The sequence below is a fragment of the Bactrocera neohumeralis genome, chromosome 2, assembly GCF_024586455.1.
Source record: "Bactrocera neohumeralis isolate Rockhampton chromosome 2, APGP_CSIRO_Bneo_wtdbg2-racon-allhic-juicebox.fasta_v2, whole genome shotgun sequence".
Classification (NCBI taxonomy): Eukaryota; Metazoa; Arthropoda; class Insecta; order Diptera; family Tephritidae; genus Bactrocera; species Bactrocera neohumeralis.
This window is the reverse complement of record NC_065919.1, coordinates 50,581,611-50,605,429: the sequence shown is the minus strand read 5'-3', so window position 1 is coordinate 50,605,429 and position 23,819 is coordinate 50,581,611. Positions and strand designations below refer to the sequence as shown.

The 23,819-nt window shown below is 37.6% G+C and overlaps 1 protein-coding gene and 2 non-coding genes across 3 annotated transcripts in view; all 3 read right to left on the bottom strand.

The window, feature by feature from the left end:
• Positions 1–109: 109 nt before the first annotated feature.
• LOC126754187 (protein Skeletor, isoforms B/C) overlaps positions 110–23,819 on the bottom strand; it is a 90,374-nt gene continuing 66,664 nt past the window's right edge. The window contains exons 4-12 of the mRNA XM_050466153.1: positions 15,800–15,911; positions 3,054–3,272; positions 2,801–3,001; positions 2,014–2,338; positions 1,736–1,950; positions 1,404–1,675; positions 1,222–1,352; positions 997–1,160; positions 110–618 (exon numbers count right to left, since the gene is read on the bottom strand). Coding sequence (XP_050322110.1) covers positions 454–618; positions 997–1,160; positions 1,222–1,352; positions 1,404–1,675; positions 1,736–1,950; positions 2,014–2,338; positions 2,801–3,001; positions 3,054–3,272; positions 15,800–15,911 — 1,804 coding nt within the window. The 3' untranslated portion in view covers positions 110–453. The remainder of the gene's footprint in view (positions 619–996; positions 1,161–1,221; positions 1,353–1,403; positions 1,676–1,735; positions 1,951–2,013; positions 2,339–2,800; positions 3,002–3,053; positions 3,273–15,799; positions 15,912–23,819) is intronic.
• On the bottom strand, positions 8,340–8,504 carry LOC126751818 (U1 spliceosomal RNA). The gene has a single exon (XR_007665931.1). It is a non-coding gene; the product is annotated as a U1 spliceosomal RNA (small nuclear RNA).
• LOC126751850 (U1 spliceosomal RNA) lies at positions 21,219–21,383 on the bottom strand. Its single transcript, XR_007665944.1, has one exon. It is a non-coding gene; the product is annotated as a U1 spliceosomal RNA (small nuclear RNA).

Here is a 23,819-nt window from a genome sequence, read left to right as displayed (position 1 = left end):
ATATTTTTTATAAAATTAAAAGAAAATATTTTTTTATTTTTGAAACCAAATTATCAACACCAAATTTAATTTTTTACTACTTATTTTTTTTAATACCTCTTTCTTCTCAAATTTACTTTGCTTTGGTTGTTTTGTAAACGGATATGCTGCTTATAAATACTATATAAAAGTCAAAATGCATATGTATGAGTGTGCGTGGACTAAAAAATCGTACCGATATGCGCTCTACAAAGATATGCCCTTATACTTTCTCTTTTTCCAGATATGTTTCACAGTTTCAAAAATTATAATTTTTATCCAAATAACTAAAATTGCACGTGTGTGTATATATCTGAAAATATATTTCTGTGTGTTCTGTGTGCGTTTTGCGCATTTGCCTCAGCCTCTTAAACGTTTTTCACTTGACATTTAAAATTTAAAATGTTCTAACTTGCTGTGACAGCAGCACCACTATCAGGCAATTATTGACAAACTGAAAATGTTTTGCGTCACAAACAGGCTAAATAGCACGGAAATTGTATACACAATCGCATTGGTGATGGTTAGCTGCAGCGCTGTTGATGCGTCTGTGGCGTCGACCACGTTTATCTTCCAGCCGAGATTTCGATGTGTGAAGCACTGGAAAAATGTAAGAAATTATTATAACGAACATGATAACTAAAAATTTTATATTAGTCTAAAAATAGGTCTGCAGCAAGCAGCTATGAGCATCCCTTTCCTTGATTTTTTTACGGAGTAAAACGTAGAATGGCTTACAATCTTCTAAAATATTGTTTTTTGGAAGAGCCTTTTGAAAAGTCTTAAGGATTGGGTAAGAATATTTTGTCTGCTCTTTATATGAACAATATTCAGCCACAAAACTGCATTTTTATAAATTGCCGTCTGAAGGAAAGAGACACTATACAACTAAGAACATTCGGAATATCAGCACTGAATGCCGGACGGATTAAAATAATGCACATACATATGTTATAATAGTGAAAATCTCCAATTTACCTGATAATACAGCAGATCTGGTGCATCCAATGGTACTGTCCAATTTAAGAAGCCCGGTTCACCCTCAACACATTCCAGCATCAAGGTCTTCATATATTCCTCAAAGGTTTCAATCTGGGCTGATAGATCAACTGTACGATGTGTCCATTCGCAGTAACGTCCAACTAACAATAAAATAAAGACAATGGAAACTAAGACCTTTTAAAAAACACTGTTAGTACTTACATGCAGTCGGTATTGGGTTACCCTCCTTATCGAATTCGACGCCGGCATAAGCTTTTTGTTTGCTTACTTCAAGACCAGTCATTTGTCCAATACCGCCTTCCGGTGAATCGGTGATATAGAATGGATGGTATCTGTATGAAAAATATATTAGCTTTGTTTAATAGTTTGATGGTCCAGCTTACCTGGCAGGTTGTGCGGGATCATCACCGCCCTCGACATAGAACTCATAAGTTTTGCCACGCTGCACCGTTATCTCTGGTATTAGCAGATCATTCAAGTACCAAGCAATACCCCAGGAAGGTATACCAGTGAGTGGCGTGTAACCACGTTTACCGCCTGTGGGACCAATACGTGCCGTGAATACGGTCTCGTTAGTGATCTTACGTGTTGGCCAGGGCTTTGGACCGCTCTGATCTTTGAAACTGTACAGCGAATTCTTGCACGAATGATCATTCTAACGATAGAAGAGTTATTAGTTGGAAACATTATCGCTTCTAAAATACATTTCACTTACACGCGATGAGAAATTAATGCGCACATCGTCGATGGTGTGATCGTTGCCGGTGTGCGAATGCGCATTTGCCTCCATAAGACTATTCAGCGGTCCGATCGCAGCGATCACGGACACTTCGCGATCCAATGGTATGGCAAAGTCGTAGATCGGTTCGTTGGTTTGTATGAGGCGCTTATAGCGTATGCTGGTCACATTATTCTTGCGATCGCCGCTCACTGGAAAACATTTTCGAAATATTAATATGAATTTTATGTGATTAGAGATACTAATTTACGTACAGACAATAACATCGTTACGTCCGCCGATGCGACTATCGGGACAAGCGCCGTGCTGGCCATCGCACTGCGACAAATCGGAGATGAAGTAGTCTTCGGCACGGAAAACGCGCGCATTGGTATCGTAGAATGCGACAACAACATCCGATTGCGACATTTGCGCACGTCCATTGGCGCCAGATAGACCGAAGGCCATATACTGATCCTCGGCAATGCGTCCAAACAGCTCGATCTGTATGTATTCGCCTTGTAACTCCCATTTCACTTGCAGTTTGTCGGGTATAATCTCACGACAATTGGCGTAGACGGGACGTGGTGTGGTGGTGGTCTGAAAGCGGTTGGAATGAGTTGAGTATTCTTCGATTTGACAAAGTAAGAACTCGATTCTTTATATAATTTCGTACAGGTTGTATGAATGTACTACACAATGAGTGTTGGTAGTCTAAACTAATACTTACAGGTGTATACCACCATGGAGGCTAATGCATACGAAAGATATAAGAATATAATGTTTAATGAGATATTTCTTGTATGGCGATCATTAGGTTACAAAGTGAGTGTAGAATGCGATAATGCGTTACTCATAAATGAGGGAATTAATGATCATAATGATAAGATCAAAACGATAATATATATATATATACATATATAAATATATACATACATAGGACGTGTTTAAATATACATATATAACTACATTAATATATACACTATAAATAAGGCGGGACTGTCAACTAAAACTCAACAAATAATGCTTTCAAGTGATATTTACATTAAGTGCATATTTTACCGTTATTTTTGTTTGACCCAACGCTGGCGGCACATCCAAATCTTTCGGTATGAAAACATGCCCGAAATTATGCCTGTACTCCACACACCAAACCGAAAGCCAATCGATATCGTAAACTGTCAGGGAGCCCGGTAACTGTATCTCGATATCTTCACCTTGATAACCACGCAGCGGTTCTAGTGAGCCAACCTCATTGGGTACCTGAGCAGAATGCAAGCATGAGTGTAATAATCATTACAGCGTTATAACTTACCTTAATGCCCATAATATTAGGTTCGGAGCCATTGCCAACCCAGAAATAGGCATCTGGACCGGCGCCGTCATAGTGTAGATTGGGTATATAGAAAGTTTTCGCATCCAAAACACTTATGTTGCTCGAGCGTAGTCCATGTGCTAGACGTTTGAATTCCGGTAGCACGCGTGGTTTTGGTACATCGAGGTTAGGTGGGATAAAAACTTCACCGAAATCAACCTGTAAGAAAGAAATATTAAATTAATTATTAGGAAAAGTGGTTCTATAAAATATACGATGTATTAATAAAGTGTTCAATTTAGTTAAAAATCAGCTGACATTGTTAGAAGCAGCTTAGGGTTTTCCAAAGAAATGAGTCTTGCTTTTAAATAGCATATTGAAGATCGATGGCAATCACTTTGCTGAGGTGCTGAGTTCAAAATTTTTGAGTCTTATACCATTAACGGTGGGAAGGGCGTACATTGCGGGGAACGATTTCTCCGATAACTGTGGCATGTTTCCGCACATAATATGGCAATAGGTTCATGATCTTTAAACTTCTTAGTAATTGATACGACTTTTTACTTAAACAGGCCGTTTATTTAATTGAAGTCAAGGTAGTTTGAAATAAGAATAGCTTTCGTTATAATTACTGTTACAATATATCTTCTGGGTGTATTGAGTTTTCTATGTTCTGTTGTATCTATGAGATCTATATCGCAGTTTAACTTAATTGGAGTTTTACACTGAAACAGATTTCGGGCCGTAAACAAAGATTTATTTGGTTACAAGTTGGTTAGAAGTTGTTGTCAATACCCCTCCCTGCCCAATGTTTCATCCTTGCGGAGCGGCTCCTTTATGGTGTCAATGAAAGGTTCTTGTCCTACCATGTTGGTGGATACTGCGGAGCGGGCGAGCTCATAAGCCACTTTTGTGACTGCGCACCCAGATAAGAAGCACTTGGTTACGATCTGATAGATTATATTTCACATTCTAATATTTCATATTACGACAGGTTATACCTCCAATAATAACAAACTAAAAATTTAAAACCATACCTCAAAGAATTTTCACTCGGAGGCAAATGATACGATCACTATGAATATTTTCTGCTGGGCAGAACCATTCCTCTTATAATTGGACACTTGTGGACAACTGTTTAGAGAGTTTTTTAGTCGCTACAACAACAACGGCAATGGAATGATTCCACTGTTAGACGGATGATCTAATTATCCCGAGACGGTTGACTCTTGTAAGGAGTGCTTCCCACTATGTAGAACCCATCAAATGCGTGAAAGTTGGATCAACATGACTATGTGTAATTCTGTCGGGTCATACTGACGGTAGGTCGAGGGTAAGAAAATTGGTGGCGGACCTTAAAGGTCGTACATTTAGACTCAATGCAGAATTTCCTATAATATTAATAGCAGCTGTGAATATGTCAAATATTTTGAGCAAAATTTCTTTACCTATCTGATGGAGTATTTCAAATTTTTAGAAAAGACCTTTATGTAGCTCTAAACCCCGAATAACTTCAAGAAATATACTAAAAATATAAGAAATAACTTAGAAAAACAACAAATAAAGGCGTAAGCGTACATAATAAATATTTTTACTCAATAACTAGTAACATTCTCCATTGATCTATTTTGAATGCGCTTAAACCAATTGTCGTAGAACTTTTGCCACTCAGAATGCGGTATCTCCAAAAACACGACCTGAACGCATCAACCGCTTCTTCACAGGACGTTGACCTCTTAGTTTATCTTTTACGAACGGGAATCTAGTGATTCATCAAATCGACGCTTTGAGTACTCAAAAATGCAGTTGTTTCAGTCACCTGTCGATCGTGCAATAGACCTTACGCACAACATCAATAGTTTCCTGAGTGAGCTACGACCCCAATTGAATTGACAATATAATTGAGAAACCCTGTTGCTTGATGTATGATAAACTTAGTTTATCGATGAATTGTTGCTGAGTTAATCCACGTCGAAAGTTGTAAAAAATAATCGCGCGAAAACTTTACTTTGAAGTTGTGAGTTGCCATACGGCAACACTAAGGTTGCCAAATCCCGAAATAGAAAAGGCAACCTACGTATATTATATTCTTCTTCTTCTTCTTCTTTACTGTCGTTTCTTCGTTTCTTCTTTTCGCAAGGTGGCGCTAATTGTAGAATCCAAGCGAAGCCAGGTCCTTCTCCACTTTTGAAAATCGAAGAATAGTTGGTGTGTGCAGATTCTCTTTTCACGGGTCTTTTTCAAAATTTGGCGCATGGTGAATATCAGGTCGTTATTGATTTTCCAGGTCTAAAGCTAAACTGATAAGGTCTAATCAGTTTGTTGACGGTGGGCTTAAATTTTTCACACAATCGATTGAGCCTTATATGCGTTGTTTAGGATACTTATCCCACGGTAATTGAAGCAGATTGTGGGGTCACCCTTTTTGTGCATTGGGCAGAACGCACTTAAATTCCATTCGTCGACATATGTTCGTCCGACCATATTTTACAAAGAAGCTGATGAATGCTCCTTATCAGTTCTTCGCCGACGTGCTTGAATAGCTCGGCCGGCAATGCATCGGCCCCCGCAGCTTTATTGTTCTTCATGCGGGTAATTGCTATTCGAACTTCTTCAAGATCGGGCAATGGAACGTCTGCTCCATCATCATGGATGGGGGCGTTATGCTTTCACTGCCATTCAGCAGGCTGGAGAAGTGTTCCCTCCATAGTTTTAGCATGCTTTGGTATATTCTATTATTCTGCGCAAATCAAAGTCTTACAAAAACAAGGAAGAACTTTAATAAATTTTAAGCTTTTCAAATGAGAAGAGAAATATTCCATAATAATCCAGTTAATACTATTTAATAGCCATTGACAAGCCACTTTCTACAACCGAGTTTCTACAAGGAAGATTTAAACTGAGAAGAAAGAGCAAGCTGTTGCGCTATTTATAAAGGCGGCAGCGAATCGATGGCCTTCAGATTTTGCCTTAAACTCAGGTTTACTAAAGCGCCAGCTTGTCGAAAGCGAAGACCGAAGAAGAATAAGTAAATAGCATGAAGATGCATTTATTTAAGTCAACGAAGATATAAAAATGCAAATATTTTGCGAAAATAATTACACGATTTACATATTTGCATACAGACAGGCGAAATTATTGCCGAAAATACTCATTTGTTTTATGCGCGCACACACACGCCCACCCATTTACTTTGGTGAGATATATGTATATGGTTGCTCTTTTTAGCAAATATTCGTGCATATATATGCATAGTATGTAAATACATAGTAATAGTGTGCATATATATTTACAGACACAAGATTAATTATATGCTTAAATATGTATGTAATGTATGAAATGACTTTTTGTTGGTTTTGTATATTCATATGAATATGTATACTGAATAAACATCTAAAGGAATATGTATATGTAAATAAAATACATATTAACACACTCCAACTCAAAGGGCCAAAAAAGGAGAAATGTGCGCGCGCATTGTATATACATACATATTTATGTGAGTAGGTGTGTAAGGAGCTTCGATTCTCCAACTTCCCCATTCGTGGTGAATATAAATGCATATTCGCATGTACGAGTTGTTGTATATTATGGTAACCGCAATGCTGGTAGTTATACATAAATGTATATTTGTATATTTGCATTGGCTGTAGAGTCTAGACATCTTGGAAAATCTATTTTTAATAATGGAATTTTTATGGAAATTCATGTATGGGTTTTTGTTGCAGTTACCTTCATTCTAACTTTAATATTTCAATGTTATCGAATATCAGATTATGTGGTTTAAATAGATTCGTTCACATAGCACCTATATGTAACGTCTATTAGATGATGGAGGATGGAACCATGTGTAGAAGTTCACGCAGACGACTAGTAATGATTCTTTTACATATGACTCAAGCAGCGCTCGACTACCGATCTTAGACGAAGTATTCTCTGGGTAGCCCAAAAATATCCATTTGAAGGAGAGCTAAAGTGAAAAGGCGAAATATTCCTCCCCAGGGTTGTGTGCTGGGTTTGGGACCCGGCACGTAAAAAACATCCCCAATGAAAAGAAGAAAACCGTTGATACAGTTCAGCGAATTCAGAGCCAACGGCTAAGCTGGATAGCTCATGTCGTCCGAATAGATAAAAACACTCCAGCCCTGAGAGTATTCGACGCAGTACCCGCCGGGGGAAGCAGAGGATGAGGAAGATCTCCACTCCGTTGTAATTACCAGGTGGAAAAGCACCTGGCTACACTTGCAATCTCCAGTTGGTGCCAAACAGCGAAAAGTAAGAACGATTGGCGCGCCTTGTAAACTCGGCTATAACCGCGTAAGCGGTGTCCACGCCAATAAAGAAGAAGAATAGCTGTAGGATTGTTCCTATGTACATATAAAAACGCTCAAAGGAGGCAAATTCATTTGCGGAATACTATGCAAGCGACCTACTGGTCCTAAATAATGCCAGATGGACGTTGAATTTTATTTGATTTGAAGCATTAGTCTCACAATAACTCAACTTTTTTGCGAACTTGAAGAGACACTTAATGCCTCATTTTTATACCACATCTAGTCCGTTGAATTGCGAAGCTCCTTGTTATCTAAGAAATTCTAGATAAGGTTGGATAGAAGCTTAGGTGGTGTTCCGGTGTTTCTCTCACACCATCTCGCATCCAAAATTACCCCCAAGTACTTGGTGTGCTGCTTAATTATTATTTCAACCCGTTGCACTTCGGGAGTTTCCATGCCGCCATTTTGTAACTCCTGGTAAAGAGTGTCATATCCGTATTATCGACATTTACCTCTAGCTTGATCGACATCTCACATTAGAGCGTTGCCCATGCCGTTACAGATTGTGTCGAGGAATTTCGTTGTCACTAATATAGCTATGCCATCTACATAGGCATCAATTTTGGTGTTTTCCTTTCAAATTGTTTTAGAAGCTCATTAGCTACAAGTGATCAAAGGCTTGGTGACAATACACCCCCTTGAAGAGTTCCTGTTGGTACTAATCTGGGCAATCTAGCTTTGTTTCTTTCCGCGTTAATCCTCCTGCAGCTTGCTCAGTAGAGCTTTTTTCCATGCTATAATGGCAGGGTATATCTTAGTTGCTTCCGAAATGCTAACGATTGCGTTAATGGGACATTGTTTAATGCTCCACTTATGATTTCTTAAGCTTTACAGCTCCCTCATTTTTTTATTAGCAGTTCTACGTTCATATGCCAGTCTGTACAGTGGCGTTGACCTCGGACACACATTGTCTCCATAATTGATAAATTAACCTTCGAATGTATTTAAATACGTCGGGACGGCGCGTACGCCATTCCCGGCTACCAAAAATTACACGCACGAGCTATTCACATTAGGAATAATCGCAGAGGTCAACCCCATCGTAGTGCAATGATTAGGTCTCACTCCGGAGGAACCGCCTTCATGATCACGGTTAACCTCTACGCCAGGTAAGTATGCTTTCCAATGCTTAAATCAAAGTTCTTAAGAAGATCATCACAGAAAGTGGTTGAGAATTTCAGAATATAATGCTGGCTCACACAAAATCCATGAGAGTTAATTAAAAGGACATAAGGAGAAAAGGCAACCAAAAAGTTGTTCATACCCTCATAGGCAGGCAGCTCTGCAGTCTAAGCAGGTAAAAAATCAAACTGCCTATGCCGTTTAGCATACTACATTGTGGTTGTTGTAAGAATATTTTGTATTTCTATTTTTGTTAGTATGCATATTGTGCTGTATACACTGTTAACACATGAAATACAACACTGTCTGTCATGGATCTTCTTATAAATTTTAGTGTATTATTCAAAAGACTGTAATGACCACCAACAAGATTTAGTATCAGCTTTGTATATATTAATTCTAGTAAATATATTTATGCCCCAATATAATCGTTATTGACTCGTGAAAATTTAATACAAAGGATTCACGCTAGAAGACCTACATATATATTTGTATGGTAAAATAATATCCAATTCAACCTGCCAGCTAAAGTGAAGCGTCTTGATAAAGACTTTATATTATATACTGGTCATAATCTTGCTTACAGTGCAAATAATGGTCCAATAAGCCTCAAGCTGTACTAATATACTTTATTATGGAATAATGAGAACGTCTGTTCATTAAAAGAATCACTAGAGTTAGATTGGGATCTTAATTACTTGAATGCTAAAGTGATAAAGTGATAAAATCACGAGTTTCCAAACTAATCCCATGAAGAACTGTTTACGGTACTTTTTGTGGAAAAAATTAGTTTTATCGGGACTAGTCGCGCCAGAACGCGTTTCATATCCAAAATATTCACCAAAATCATTCGAACGGACTCGCGAGAGATGACGAGCTCTGTTGACATCTCTCTAACACATGTTTGATGATTTTCAAGTACTACATATATCTTTCGCTTTCTTAATACATATATATTCATTAGTTGAAGATGTCGAAGGTCGTCCAGAACGTCACGTCTTTCAACTAAATCTCGACCGTCTTTGAAGACTTTGTACCACTCGCAGGCTTGGGTTTTTAATGAAACTGAATCACCGTAAGCGTTTGCCAACATTCGCAACGATTCCGCACTCGAAATTTGGTTAGAAATACAAAGTTGGACACAAGTTCTTTCTTCGATATTATAATCAATTTTAACAAGTAAGGAAGAGCTAAGTTCCGGTGTCACCGAACATTTTATACTCTCGCATGATAAAGTGATAATCGAGATTTCATTATACGTCATTTATATATTTTTCAAATACCGTATTTTTGTAAAGTTTTATTCCGCTATCATCATTGGTTCCTAATGTATATACTCGTATTATACAGAAAAGGCATCAGATGGAATTGAAAATAGCGTTATATTGGAAGAAGGCGTGGTTGTGAACCGATTTCACCCATATTTCGTACATGTCATCAGGGTGTTAAGAAAATATTATATACTGAATTTCATTGAAATCGGTCTAGTAGTTCCTGAGATATGGTTTTTGGTCCATAAGTGGGCGACGACACGCCCATTTTCAATTTTTAAAAAAAGCCTGGGTGCAGCTTCTTCTGCCATTTCTTCCGTAAAATTTAGTGTTTCTGACGTTTTTTGTTAGTCGGTTAACGCACTTTTAGTGATTTTCAACATAACCTTTGTATGGGAGGAGGGCGTGGTTATTATCCGATTTCTTCCATTTTCGAACTGTATATGGAAATGCCTGAAGAAAACGACTGTGTAGAGTTTGGTTGACATAGCTATAGTAGTTTTCGAGATATGTACAAAAAATTAGTAGGGGGCGGGGCCACGCCCACTTTTCCTAAAAAATTACGTCCCTCCCTAATGCGATCCTTTGTGCCAAATTTCACTTTAATATCTTTATTTATGGCTTAGTTATGACACTTTATAAGTTTTCGGTTTCCGCCATTTTGTGGGCGTGGCAGTGGGCCGATTTTGCCCATCTTCGAACTTAACCTTTTATGGAGCCAAGGAATACGTGTACCCTGTTTCATCATGATATCTCAATTTTACTCAAGTTACAGCTTGCACGGACGGACGGACAGACGGAGGACACATCCGGATTTCGACTCTACTCGTCACCCTGATCACTTTGGTTATATAACCCTATATCTGACTCTTTTAGTTTTAGGACTTACAAACAACCGTATAACTATAATACTCTCCTTAGCAACATTGTTGCGAGAGTATAAAAATCGCAACGCACTACTGAGGTGTACCGACGTAAGCAACTGCTGTAAACAAACTGGTGATAGATCGCGCTCGTATTTGGTATAGTTTTTAAGAACTGTCCTAGCAACTTAGAAAAATACATTTTTATACCCTGAAAAGGGTATATTAAGTTTGTCACGAAGTTTGTAACACCTAGAAGGAAGCGTCCCTATAAAGTGTATATAATGTATAAATGATCAGTATGTTGAGCTGAGTCGATTTAGCCATGTCCGTCCGTCCGTCTGTCTGTATATATACGAATTAGTCCCTCAGTTTTTAAGATATAGTTTTGAAATTTTGCAAACGTCATTTTCTCTTCAAGAAGCTGCTCATTTGTCGGAACTGGCGATATTGGACCTCTATAACATATAGCTACCATACAAATTGAACGATCGGAATCAAGTTCTTGTATGGAAAACTTTCACATTTGACAATGTATCGTCACCAAATTTGGTACAGATTATTTTCTAAGGCAACAATGTAATCTCCGAAGAAATCGTTCAGATCGGTTGACTATAGCATATAGCTGCCATACAAACCGAACGATCGGAATCAATTTCTCGTATGGAAAACTTTTTTATTTATTTTACGAGGCAATCTTACGCAATGTGGCATGAATTATTATCCAATATAATTATTATATCTCTGAACATATTGTTTAGATCGGACCACTATAGCACATACATACATACTCGTACAAAGCTCCTATACAAATTGGCTGAACAAAATCAAGTCCTTGTATAGAAAACTATCTTATTTAATGAAATATCTTTGCGAAATTTGTCATAGATTAACATCAAATCCAACGGTAGAATCTACGTATAAATTGTTCAGATCGAATGACTATAGCTTATAGCTGCCTTACAAACTGACCGAACATAATCAAACTATTTTGATTTGTTAAGGGTATTATGGAGTCGATGCCATCGAAGTTATGGTTTTTTTCTTGTTATGAATAGTTATTCACCACAGTTCGTCTCACGTACACATGCTGAACTTAACATAACTTGCGTATGTATGTGTGCACAACGAATTGCAGCCACTTTTGAGCGCGCTGCAGACTGCGCATGTATAGGTATTTATGTAAATACATATGCGTAATACAGCATACATATACATATATTTCACTGAGAATACTAGCACATGGATACATAATTATGTATGCGTGTGTATACTGCCGCACCAGCGTTCACACACGCCTACTTATGTACACACTTGAGTTAATCAAAAATGTCTGCTGTAATTTATTTAACCACGACGCCATCTTTTATATTCTAAGACAGCGGCCGCAACTCCCACACCATCGCATACCAACACACACACACACGCACTGGGTGAGTCGCAACAAAGTAGGACCTTCCGTTTCCTGTTTTGCTTTCTATCTGCCATCCTGCTTTCATGCTTTACGCTTTCCGCCTCCCACTGGTAAATGAAAAGTAATATTATTTCGTGCACGTGAGCCAAATAAAACAAAAGTAATTTATGAAATTTCACCCAAACTCACATAAGTACATGTATGTGAGCGATATGTGCATATATAGGTATGTGTTTGCCGACTCGAGTGCGCAACTTTCACACCAAAAAATGGGCGCGGTTCGAATATTAACCCCGAAAAAAATTAGTTTTGTTTTAGCCCTATACAACGTTGCTATTGTTGTTGCTTTAGGTTTTGCAACAGTGGCAACAGTGTTGCATATATACAGGCGCTAAAGCCAACTGTGTGTAGCGTCTATGAATAATGGATGATGCTGTTTAACTTTGTAGATAGGATGTACATATATAAATACGTATGTGGAAATGTATATATATATATATATATATATAGATGTATATATATATATATATATATATTTATATATATACATATATGTACATATTTAAGTAAATGTATCTGTGCATGTGCAGATTTGTGGGCTTTGAACTTAAGCATTTAGCTTTAATGGTTTTTACCGACCTCAAGGCGCGCATCGCCGCCGAACTGACTGACAGCAAACGCGAAATTCACACGCATACACACGCATGTAGGTGGAATTGTATTAAAGTTGCGTCAGTTGAGTTGTTTGTATGCCCATGTACAGCTATTTAATTCAACTTGCTTTACACCTGTCATAAATCGGCCGTCAATGGCTGCTTTGCCAGGCGCCTTTCAGTGCTTTTGTTGTTTATCCTCCGTGCTGTTGTCGTTGTTGTTGTTGTGTAGGTTAGAAAGTGATTTGCTGACAAAATATTTACACAATCGATTCGTGTACTACAATGACTTTGAACTTGTTTCGGAGTGAATATTAGAAAGGCAGACATCTGTCTACATACACTTTGTTTCATTAATATGAAGACATTATATTTTTGTGTATATTAGGGTGGATCAATAAAATTTTAATAAATTTTTTGGTTTCGTACTCTGAAAAAATGTTTGATATACACCTCTAAGACTCTCCGCAAAAACGCGGAACAATCAGCATGGAAGCCGGTAGGATAGTGGGCTGTTAGAACTTTCATAAGAAGGGAGAGGCTAGCCTTATTTATGAACAAAGAGCTCACTGGATCTCTAGCGATCATTGTGCCATAAGGATCTTACGATAGCGCATAAACCGATGGTGGCCCAGCGCATGACCAAGCTCCACCGAAGCCCAACTCTTCAGCAGTAGAATACACCAGAAGAGTGGAAGACCGATCCGTTCCCGTTCCATTTATAGCGGAGCTAGGGTTCCCTTTCTTTTATCAGTTTTACAGTTTACTGCGATGCCGCTGTGGCCTGCCACCCATGATAATCTTATTACAGAGTGACTCGTTGCTGTTGCTAACGAGGTTAGGCATTTATTAACGCACGGTTAGTGACTTCAAGGCTAGTATCACTACCCTGCCGTCAGAGTGAATAGTAACTTCTCTGAAGTAGGCTACGCTCCGGAGCAGTAAATCTATTGCTACCTTAATGGCAGCAACCTCGGCTTGAAAAGGATTGTATTAGTCAGGAAGTTTGAACTCAAATTGAAGTTGTGATAAATATCACTAGTTCCAATATTTTTACAGGGTTGTGTGAAGTCACTTGTCTACGCAGATAAGCTCGAGGCGATTGACGCCTTGTAAGATAATATTCGGCGCGTTATTGCTGACACACGGTCCTAAAGGCTTCACAAATTGGTCGAAAATTTGTCCTGTTAGCTGGAATTCATTTGAACCAACCGCAGCGATGACTTGCCCGAAATCACATTTGAAACATAAAACCAAATAAAACCTTATTTTAGTAACAAAGCTATGTTCTTGGCCGAAATATGCAAGGTATTTTAAGAGAATTACATGAAACACTTATCTTGGATATACTGTAGTTTAATACCGAAAATTCACACGTACATATATACTAAATATATATATTTACCTTATTATTTATTGTATATTGGTAGTCGAAAAAGTCTTTTCGTATTTCTAATCAAACTTTAACAATTTTTTTTTAAATTTTGTTTGAGTGGCCATTTCACTCACTTGACTGCAGTTAAAATATATCAAATTTTTCGACCGTAGTCTTGCGAAAACCAGACGGTCCAGAAGAAGGTGCCGGGTTGGCTCTAATTCACCTTCTTTCGGACAGCTTCGACAATTAACATGTGGTAAAAGTTATAGGCTCATTGCATGGATGCCTATTGGCAACATCTGGTTAAAATTTTTGCAACTGATGGAAGGGTAACATGGCTGAGAACAGGTATTTCATTGGACCTTTACAGATAAACTCTTCTCTTACTAATATTTAGTGTGGTAACATTCCAAAAGATACCGATATTATCTTTCAAACGATTATGTAAAGCATATTTGTAAAAAATAAATCGATAATACGATTAGCTGATGAAGATGTTGTCTAATGGACTGTAAAACTGATAATTTTTCATGAGTTCTACCTCGACGTTTTACTTGAGAAAAACATGGTAATACAATATGGTAACCATCTCTGTTTTCATTTTAGACGTCTTGCCCTTTCAAGACATATTGTCCTAGTTTTTGTCGTATAAAACTATTTTCCAACTTTCGGGTGGTTGTCACGAAAATAAAGGCCTCCACAAGGTTCCGCAGCAATTCAGACAAAACAATGTATTCAAAATTATTCTAAATTGTGGTAAGTTAAAAAAATAAAGAAGGAAAGCGTATGGATCTGGTTGTAAACGGGGACAAGACGAAATATCTCCCGTCATCACTTCGGACTGAGTATTCAATTGAGAAGTAAAGTCCTCTGTCGACGAACAAAGACCAAACTCTATAAGTCACTGATCATAGCCGTCCTACTATATGGTGCAGAGGCATGGACGATGACAACATGTGATGAGTCGGCGTTACGAGTTTTCGAGAGAAAGGTTCTGCGGAAGATTTATGGTACCTTGTGCATTGGCAAGAGCGAATACCGCAGTCGATGAAACCATGAGCTGAACGAGATATACGTCGACATTGAAATAGTTCAGCAATTAAGAGACAGGGGCTACGCTGGATAGGTCATACCTTCCGTATGGATGAAAACGCTCCAGCTCTTAGAATATTCGACGCAATACCCGCCAGGGTAAGCAGAGGTAGAGGAAGAATTTGACTCCGTTGGAAAGACCAGGTGGACTACCTGGCTACACTGGAATATCTCGACTGGTGCACTAATGTAAACTAGGCTATAAACGCGTAAGTGGTGTCTACGCCAATAACGAAGAAGTTGCAACAAATACTTTTTTTCTAAAACAAGCTTTGAAATTTTTGAAAAAAAAAAAAATCAAAATCAACTAGGATTATTTTCAACCTACATTTTTAACCCTTTCCAAGCACCTTTCACCAATTTTTCCATAATTACAATCACTCAGCTCCCACGGTATGCCGTTATGTGGTTTTTTCCTTAATTAAAAATGAATTATAGCAAAACTTGTGCGTCCACGCGACCGCAGTTTGTCGGAATCATTTTTATAATTGTCAAAGCAACCACGATTGCGAAAATATCTAATATAAATTTGTAGATATTTATGTATATGTGTGTGTGTGTATTGCCATGTGGCTGTGTGTAACCACAACATAAGGAAACGCAAAGCAAATCTTCTTACCGTAAATCGTCGGCACCACACGGACAGCCATCGTATATCCTTAATCCTTTTGCCCATGGGCAGACGCAGTATGATGTTGGTGTTGTTGTGCGCTTGCAAAATTGGTGGATCGCTGCGGGTGAGAAAAGGGAAAGCAAAGTTGAAGAGAAAATCAAAATAAGATTCAGACTAAATATTGTGAGTAAAAATTTTTGGTGTGGTGGGGTGGTGTGAAGGTTGCATTTATGTTCATAAAGCTGACCTTATTTATTTTTATTTATATATACATATATGACTGTATAAATTTATTGCAAAATATGTATATGTATATATATATATATATATGTACATAGAATATTCACACATATACATAAATAAATAGTAATCATGAATTTAAACGAACTAAAAATACTAAAAATTCGAATACTTTATATAGTGATGTATATGTACATATGTATGTATATACTACATTATAAATAAATGTGCTTTTGTTGTAGTCAAGCAACAATTTACTCATGCTGGCGTACACGTCAATGATTTGTTATTTCAAAGCGCTAACTATTTGCTAACGCATACATTAGCATAGTTTTATGCATTTTTCTTTTCGTGTGTGAGTCTGTTCTGAACAAAATGAATTCAAACTTTATTGCTGTAAATACCTTATAGGATTACATTGCAACTTTCAAAAATTCATGCATGTAATGACATTGCCATAAATCAATCGCTCTAAGTTAACTTGTTGCGGCAATTAAAGCCAAATGTATCTAAATTCGGGATCCCGAAATACAAAATTGTATATTTTATATTTTCGGGATCCCGGAATTTAATGTTTTACTTATTTAATATTATTACCAATAATATATAAAAATATTTTAATATTTATAAGCACTTTATCAACCCGACAACCAGATCAATTTGACTATTCAATTTATATACGATTTGCCAACAGCTGACAGAACTTGAATATTTTCCGTTGTCCCAATTTTCAATCAACATAACTACTCTCCTAGTATTTTTTTACTTGAAGCTTTAACGACAATATTTTTTTTACTCGAATATGTCGAAATTTGTTCCTAAACAAGTGTTTTCGTGGGGTCTATTTCTTTAATATGAAGAAAACCTCATCCGAAAGTCATCGTGTTTTGGTGGAAGTTTATGAGAACATGCTCTAGTTAAGCGAATGTGCCAAAAGTGATATTATACCATTTAAAACTAGTGACTTTGGTTTGGAAGACGAAAACATCCTCGGCGGCCAAAAAATTTTAAAGAAGAGAAACTAGAAAAGAGCTCGCAGAATATATGAGAGTCACTCAAGCAGCTTTTCTAAAACATTAGAAGCAACCGAGGTCCTTCAAAATCATGAAAATTGTGTGACATATGAATTGAAAGCAACAGACGATTTGGCATGTGGCAAATTCAGCTTGAACTCTAAAAACGAAGTCGCTTTTTTATCGGATTGTGACTGATGACGGAAAATGGATCTATTACGAACAGCGTAAAATCAACAAATCATGTGTAAAAGATGACGTGCTGTATTATGAGCTTCCAAACCGGATGAAACCATTAAAGGGGAACGCCACTGACCACAACTCATTAATTGAAGCGATAGATTGCCGCCCTTCTGACCACCATTTGTTGCTGTAGAGCGCCCTCACTAGAATACTATTCATATCAGAATTGGCTTATTCATTCCTGTACGCTAAGTCACAGTTCTTTTGGGATGAAATCCAGTAATTGCCAAAAAAATTAACAAAACTTTGATTAACACTATTTTAGTTGCTTTCTTAAATAAATGTTCAAATTTAAAGGTGAATTTCTAATTTATATCAATAAATTTTTTTTCTGTAAGTTTGCAGCACTGTACTGTTCATCGTTTTGACTCACTTGAGGATATAAAAGCTGAATCGCAGAAGGCTCTGATGGCCATCACGACGGAGTGCTATGATGACTGGAAAATTCGTTGGCATAAATGTATTACAGCGGGAGGGGATTACTTTGAAGGGGATGAAATGGACAAAATTCACATTTTGATCACAGTAGCATGTCTTCGCTTCTGCTATAAAAAGTTAAATTCATAGCATAAATTTCTGATATCTTCTAAAAAAATTCCACAAATCGCACATTGAACGGTCATGACGCGAATGCACAAATGGTTTCGGGACTAAGAACATTATTTACCCACACATTTAGTTAACAATCGTGCATACCCACATAATTATAATAGCCATTAACTCCGTTTCGAATCAATTATTCTGACAGTGTCATTAGTTTTTTATGACTTTTGTGGTCTCCTCGCATAATTACGTCATATTTAGTGTCTTTACATATTTTGATTTATTCTATTTGACCTCAACTATTCGCTTACGAAATAATGAGTATGATTATAATATATACTTAATATATGTACATCCAATACTACATCTTTACATGTGGTTGCATATATAACATACATACAAGTATATAAATATAAAGTATACAGTAATGTATGTATGTACTAACAATTGATCAATGTCGAATATGCAGTGTCAATCCATAGTTGTTTTGATTTAACTGGCTGGCCGACAGGGGTATTCTTTTCATCTTCTTTCAAGACATATTTTACGTTGATGCCCAGCAAGGTTTGGAGGGAACACTTCTCCAGCTCATTAACGCACAACACCAGTACGATGACCATCAACTATTCAACAAAGCGGCAGCTTACGAAATAATGAAAATATGTATGATTAATTTAAGTGTGCTATATACTTAACTATATATAGTGTACATCCATATATCTAAAATAAATTAGTATGTATTTTAATTAGTAAATAGTGATTGCACCTTGTCGATTAGATACCCGATGTCTGATATTTTGAAGTTTTAACACCAAAAGCTCCGTCAGGATCGGCAAGGACCTCTCCGAGCCGTTCGATACCAAACGAGGTTTCAGACAAGGCGACTCCCTATCGTGCGACTTTTTCAACCTGCTTTTGGAGAAAATAGTTCTACAAGTAACCCATCTTCTATAAGATATATATATACGTATGCCGCGAAATTGATATCAAACACCCGCGCCGTTATTGGGCTGGAAATATGGGACTGCCAGACCCGAACGAGGGCAAGACGAAATATCTAATGTCATCAAACAAACAGTCGTCCACTCGCGATACGTCACTGTTGACAGTCATAACTTTGAAGTTTAGATAATTTCGTTATGGAACCAGCATTAACACCACTAATAATGTCAGCCTTTTGCTCTTGCCAACAGGTACTACTTTGGACTGAGTAGGCAATTGAGAAGTAAAGTGCTCTCTCGACGAACAAAAACCAAACTCTATAAGTCGCTCATAATTTCCGTCGTTCTATATGGTGCAGAGGCCTGGACGATGACAACAACTGATGAGTTTGCGAGTTTTCGAAATAAAATTTATGGTCCTTTGCGCGTTGGCCACGGCGAATATCGCATTCGATGGAACGATGAGCTGTACGAGATATATGACGACATTGACATAGTTCAGCGAATTAAAAGACAGTGGCTACGCTGGCTAGATCATGTTGTCTGGATGGATGAAAACACTCCAGCTCTGAAAGTATTCGACGCAGTACCCGCCGGGGGAAGCAGAGGAAGAGGAAGACCTCCACTCCGTTGGAAGGACCAAGTAGAGAAGGACCTGGCTTCGCTTGGAATATCCAATTGGCGCCACGTAGCGAAAAGGAGAAACGACTGGCGCGCTGTTGTTAACTCGGCTATAATCGCGTAAGCGGTGTCTACGCCAATTAAGAAGAAGAAATTTAACTTTACAAAAACAAAAATTATAGTTTCATTTTTATAACGGTCTCAATATATAACAGAACTTAAGGCAGGACTACATAAGTAAATAAATGATCAGTCTGACGACCATTTGTTGGTAGCAATGTCTAATAGCATGCTTACAGAGCTACGTTTGTTTCACTTTTATACTCTTGCAACATGTTGTTTTTGTTCACTTAACGGTTGTAAGTATCACCTAAAACTAAGCGAGATAGATATAGGGTTATATGTATATAATATATACATTTATACAGAAATGGTCAGGATGAGGAGACGAGTTGAAATCTGGGAGACTACCTGTCTGCCCGTCCGTCCGTGCAAGCTGTAACTTGGGTAAAAATTGAGATATCTCTCAAATAGAACCGTTGTCCGTGGCACCGCCCGCTTTTGGGTGAAGACACACATCTGTAGACCCAACCAAATTCGATATATGACATTCTTCTGACGTTCCTATATCACAGTCTGAAAATTAGTGAAATCGGTTTGCAACCATACTTCTCATATGCACAATTCGAAAATTCCACTTGATTCTTTCACTTTCAGGATGTAACTTGCACGAATAATGCTTTGAAAGTGTGCCGCCTTATGACCAAAAATTTTTTATTGAAACCTAAACTGTTCAATCCCCTAGTTTCCGAATATGTGGACCAGAGAGCCTATAGTTGACCTTTTACCGAAAATATAGGTCAATGTGTGATATATGTATATAATTGAAATTCAGAGAGATTCCTTTCCTGATAGTAGTATGTCTGTGTGCTACAAATACGTTAAATTGGGTTAATATTTACTTAGCCCCCATATACCTAATTTAAAGATTTTCGAACATCCAGGTGACTTTATACCGCACATATCGGTCAATATGTGAGTTATCTTAATAAAAATGAGAGAGAGTGTTTTACCACCATGCCGGTCTTCGACTTCACAATCACCATTCTTAAAACGTTGAAACCATTCGCGACATGTTCTTTCACTTAGGACAGCCCCACCGTACGTATCCGAAAGCATTCGATGAGCCTCAGCCGCACTTTTCTTGGAATTAAAAAAGAAAAGCAAAATTTCCCGCAAACGTCGAGAATTCGGCTCAAAAAGTGACATTTTCAGTTGAGAATAAATTTTGGATGCAAACAGATCGCTACAAATATTTTGTTGGGCTAATTTTGACACAAATGTCCATGATCGATATAAAACGATTTAATCGACCAGTGATTGACCCTAGAGACATCTATTGGAAAACGGCGGAAGCAAAGTTGTAGACCTACGGTGCATTTTTGTGCTTAGAATGAATAAAATCTAGTGAAAACTCGCCCTAGGCCACGCATAACTTACAAGCCTTATGTACCTGAAAGTCTTAAAATCACACTAACTTTTGCTATAATAAAATAAGCCTAAACTTATAACGGGTATTTCTGAAAAAATCTGTAAACATATATTACCTTAAAAAATGTTTCTCTGTGAAACATTCTTCCACCGCATTGTTGGACTTACTCTAAATACTCTTTCTTTTACCCTCCTACTTCATTACTCGAAAACATGACAGCTATCAATATTTTTCACTTATCAAAAAGGGTACCAATAAATTTTTATAAGTACATATGTATATGTTATAGATAATACCATGTCTTTCGTATATATTTGTATGTATTCAAAAACGTCGGGACGGCGCGTACGCCATTCCCGGCTACCAAAAATTACACGCACGAGTTATTCACATTAGGAATAATCGCAAAGGTCAACCCAATCGAAGTGCAATGATCAGGTCTCGCTTCGGAGGAACCGCCTTCATGATCACGGATAACCTCTACGCCAGGTAAGTATGCTTTTCTCCGCTCAAACGAAAGTATTTCAGTAGAATGGTATAGAAAGTGGTTGAGAATTATTGTGAAAAGGATATGTGAGAGTTAAGTGCTCAATGAAAAAGGACAGTAGCTAAGAAACAGTGAAAGGTAATGAAGAAAATGGTAACCTACTATATTTGTGTTAGGGTTGTTTCTGTAACATGTTGTGTATGCCTAAGTTGAAAATTGTTCCACATGCGCTTAAATGAATGTAGAAAGTGTAGAAATGGGAATAGCATGTGTATGTATGTAGATATTTAATAATTACCTAGAATTTTGTTTTCCAAAAACTAAATTTATTGAAACACTCAACACTACTATGAGCAAAATAGTAAGACTTTGTTTAAAAATTTTAAAATTATAAAACATTAAATTATAACATTGTCTATAATACGAACTCGACAGAAGCATGGTAAATAGAATCAAAACCCAATGGAATGAGCTACCTGGGTGCAAAACTGTAAAGTTCAGGTGCAAAACGGTAGAACGGAAGTACAAAAAATTCCTATTGGCACTCGATAGAAGATACTGTAGGAACGTGATGGGAATACTAACTGGTCACTGTCTGGTGGCGACACATGCCCGCAGGATGGGGCTGACAGAACGATAAGACTGCAAGAAATGTCTAGTCACCAGGAAAACAATGGAGCATCTCTTGTGCACTTGTCCGCATTGGCAAAACTACGCTGCAAGCATTTGGAGTCCCCACTGTATGATACACTGGAGGAGGTATCGGTAGAGATACCGCAGTCTGTTAGAATTCACGCAGGCATCCTAAAGGATGATATACTTGGATCTAGCAACTGAACTCAATTTGGTAACGCAAAGAATCAAATTGCATAACCTAACCTAAGCTTCAACAGCTAATTCCTTTTATAATAAACTAAGCTTAGCTTATAACGGGTATTTCAGAAAAATTCTCTCCGATTTTTCCGTTATTTACAAGTTATGCTCTTAACACAAAACACAGAGCACTTGCAACCTAGTACAACTAAGAATAACAAGTTAAAACTCTAGGACAAGCAAAAATTCCGTGAATTTGCTCTCCAACCAATTTCGAGCTGCGAGCTTTAATTTCCCAACAGACGAACTTGACAAGCAGCAACAAAACCAAACAGCCATCATAGACGAGTAGAACTATTCAAATACTCAATAGCGATTTCATCAATGGACTTCGTGACTCACACACATGCACGCATATTAAAGTATATACACATTTGTACATATATATTGTGAAAACTAAATACATAAGTACTGGCTTAATCTCTCGAGGTCAGGTGAACGACGGAACAGTTGGCGATGCAACTGATTTAAATTGTGACCGTGTGTAAGGTAAATTATTTATGTTATGCGAAGGAGTTAAGTCTTCAAACTTCAAAAGCTGGCATTTTGGCTTTGCAACGGAATCAGAGACGCGCGTCTGCAGTTGTCGGGGGGAAAGTGAGAGAGTGAATTTTGAAATAACTGAGCATGCCATGTACACCGAGATGGCATACACATATGTTTATATATGTATATGTATGTACGTGTGCATCCTTAGCAAATCATTGCCCATCCACATTAGACACGGTTGAGTACTTAATTTCACCCTTGAAATGAGGTTGACAACACGCCGAGTGCCATCGTTCAGCATATGTGCGTGTATGTGTGTGTGTGTCCGTGTGCGAGATGCATCGGCCGCTCGATTGCACGTTCAGTGGGTTGATTGCTTGTCCTAGTGACTTAAGCAACACACACAGAAGCTGCCATACACACATATGGATTTATAATCTACACCAACATACATACATACATACATATAAACATGCATTAATGCCTGAGCGTTGTTAGGTGCGTGGGTGTGTGCATATGTCCTCGTTTAGGCAATGACCTGCTGCTTGCTTCATTTGTACTCAAAGGAAGAATCCTAATGAGACGACACAAAATTGATCAGCAATTGTGGTTTGATATTCCCTTATGCAGTTTATCAGCTTGTTGTTGGCTGCTGGTGCATTTTGTTAATACACCGATTGCAAGTTGTTGCCAAAACAGCTAATGCGATCCCAGTAGGAAACTGTTTTTGTGAAAACTATTTTGTTTTGATACATTTTTTAGATGGTTTTAATTGTAAATAGTAAATACATACAAGAATATTTATGAAGTTAAGTGTTCTAACTCAATAGTTTTTAAATATATGAAAATCGAAAAAGGACTGACAGATTCAAAGAAGGCGAGGAATGATATCGAGGGTGCGTCTAACAGAAATTTCGGCTTTCACACGTTCATTTTTTATAGTATAAAGGAGTATGAAAAGTGCTTTGCCACCATTTTGATCAGTCAGTTTGAAAGACAGCTATATGTTATAGTGGTCTAATCTGAATAATTTGTTCGGAGATTGTGTCGTTGCTTGGGACAATAATCTGTGGCAAGAATATAT